Below are 1814 nucleotides of genomic sequence, written 5' to 3'. Positions count from 1 at the left end.
CCACGCGCGGGCTCGCGCTTCGGTTCCCCCAGACCTGCTCGCAGCATCCGGCTCTCTTGCCGCTCCGGCACGCTGCCCGCTGCGCCAGCACCATGGTGGGTACCGTGACGTCAAAAGGGGGCGCCCTCGGGGATCTCGGACAGTTGGGGCAGGGGGTTCTGGCCTTTGTTCCCCTAGGCTGGAGTTAGGTCCGGAGTTTTTATCTTCATCGTTAGTCCTGTTCCTCAAGTTCGTTGAAGAGACACCTGAGAGCAAATGGGATTTTTTTTTTTCCATGAGGAGGAAAAAACCCCCAACCCTGAGAGAGATTCAGTGGGGACAGCGGGAGACGGAAAAGTTAGACCTTAGAGCACTTCTCTGCCAGGCAAGCTTCGGCAGGGTGCGGGTGGGATGTTTTCTGTAATTCATTGAAAGGAGTGGGCAGGTACCCGAGAAAGGTGGTCGATTGAGAGAGCACACTGGGGAAGCCGAGGTATGCAGGGCAGAGCCTCTCTGGGACTTTAAGTGATGGGCTCAATGCGGTGTGCAGAATAATTTGGGCTCCAGCCTTTCACCTCTGTCAACCAATTATTCTTTCCTGTGAAATTTTGAGAACTGTCAGGGATGCAATGGGGTTCACAATACCGGTATTTGGTAATACTGTCAAGGGACACTCCTCCCTACCATGTTCCTTCCCACATGATGGTTTTCCCCCTCTCTCCCAATAGCTCTTCTATTCTTTTTTCAAGTCCCTTGTGGGCAAGGATGTGGTGGTGGAACTCAAGAATGACCTGAGGTAGGTACCTGTTCGAAAAGTCTGTTGGGGGTGGGTGTGCCCAGGGCCCTGGAATCTCTTTAATTTGAGAAATATTTCAGGGCTGGGTGAGGTGGAAGATGTACAGAAGAAATAAATGGCCGGGCGCGGTGGCTCACGCCTGTAATCCCAGCACTTTGGGAGGCTGAGGTGGGCGGATCACGAGGTCAAGAGATCAGGACCATCCTGGCTAACACGGTGAAACCCCATCTCTACTAAAAATACAAAAAATTAGCCAGGCGTGGTGGCAGGCGCCTGTAGTCCCCAGCTACTCAGGAGGCTGAGGCAGGAGAATGGCGTGAACCCAGGAGGCGGAGCTTGCAGTGAGCCAAGATGGCACCACTGCACTCCAGCCTGGGCGACCAGAGCGAGACTCCGTCTCAAAAAAATAAAACAAACAAAAAAACAGAACAGGCCATAGTCTGGGCACAGTGGCTCATGCCTGTAATCCCAGCACTTTGGGAGGCTGAGGTGGGTGGATCATGAGGTTAAGAGATTGAGACCAGCCTGGCCAACATGGTGAAACCTATGTATTAGATACGCTACTGTGTATCTAATACCTAGTATAGGCCAGTTGTATGATAGGTGCTTAAGGAAAGAAAAATAATATCTGAAGACCTATTGACTAAGCACTATTCTGAATACATTTATTGATTGATTTCTCAAACACTCCTAAGTAATATATACTGTTGCTCTTATACATATGAAGAAACTGAGGCTTAGATCAGCTATACCACTTGTTCAAGTCTACAAAACTAGTAAGTGATACAGAACAGAAATATGATTATGTCCAGCTTTTCTCTTTTTTCTTTTTTTTTTGAGATGGAGTCTCGCTCTGTTGCCCAGGCTGGAGTGCAGTGGCGTGATCTCGGCTCACTGCAAGCTCTGCCTCCAGGGTTCATGCCATTCTCCTGCCTCAGCCTCCCCAGCAGCTGGAACTACAGGCGCCTGCCACCACGCCTGGCTAATTTTTGTATTTTTAGTAGAGACGGGGTTTCACCATGTTAGCCAGGATGGTCTC

General features: G+C 50.2%; 1 protein-coding gene across 1 annotated transcript in view; it reads left to right on the top strand.

Moving 5' to 3' along the window:
• Positions 1–6: 6 nt before the first annotated feature.
• LSM2 (LSM2 homolog, U6 small nuclear RNA associated (S. cerevisiae)) overlaps positions 7–1814 on the top strand; it is an 8330-nt gene continuing 6522 nt past the window's right edge. The window contains exons 1-2 of the mRNA XM_011944735.1: positions 7–95; positions 708–775. Of these exons, the coding sequence (XP_011800125.1) occupies positions 93–95; positions 708–775 (71 nt within the window). The 5' untranslated portion in view covers positions 7–92. The remainder of the gene's footprint in view (positions 96–707; positions 776–1814) is intronic.

The sequence above is a fragment of the Colobus angolensis genome, unplaced genomic scaffold, assembly GCF_000951035.1.
Source record: "Colobus angolensis palliatus isolate OR3802 unplaced genomic scaffold, Cang.pa_1.0 Scaffold236, whole genome shotgun sequence".
In the NCBI taxonomy this organism is placed as follows: domain Eukaryota; kingdom Metazoa; phylum Chordata; class Mammalia; order Primates; family Cercopithecidae; genus Colobus; species Colobus angolensis.
The sequence above is the reverse complement of the archived record's forward strand: the minus strand, read 5'-3'. Positions and strand labels throughout refer to the sequence as shown.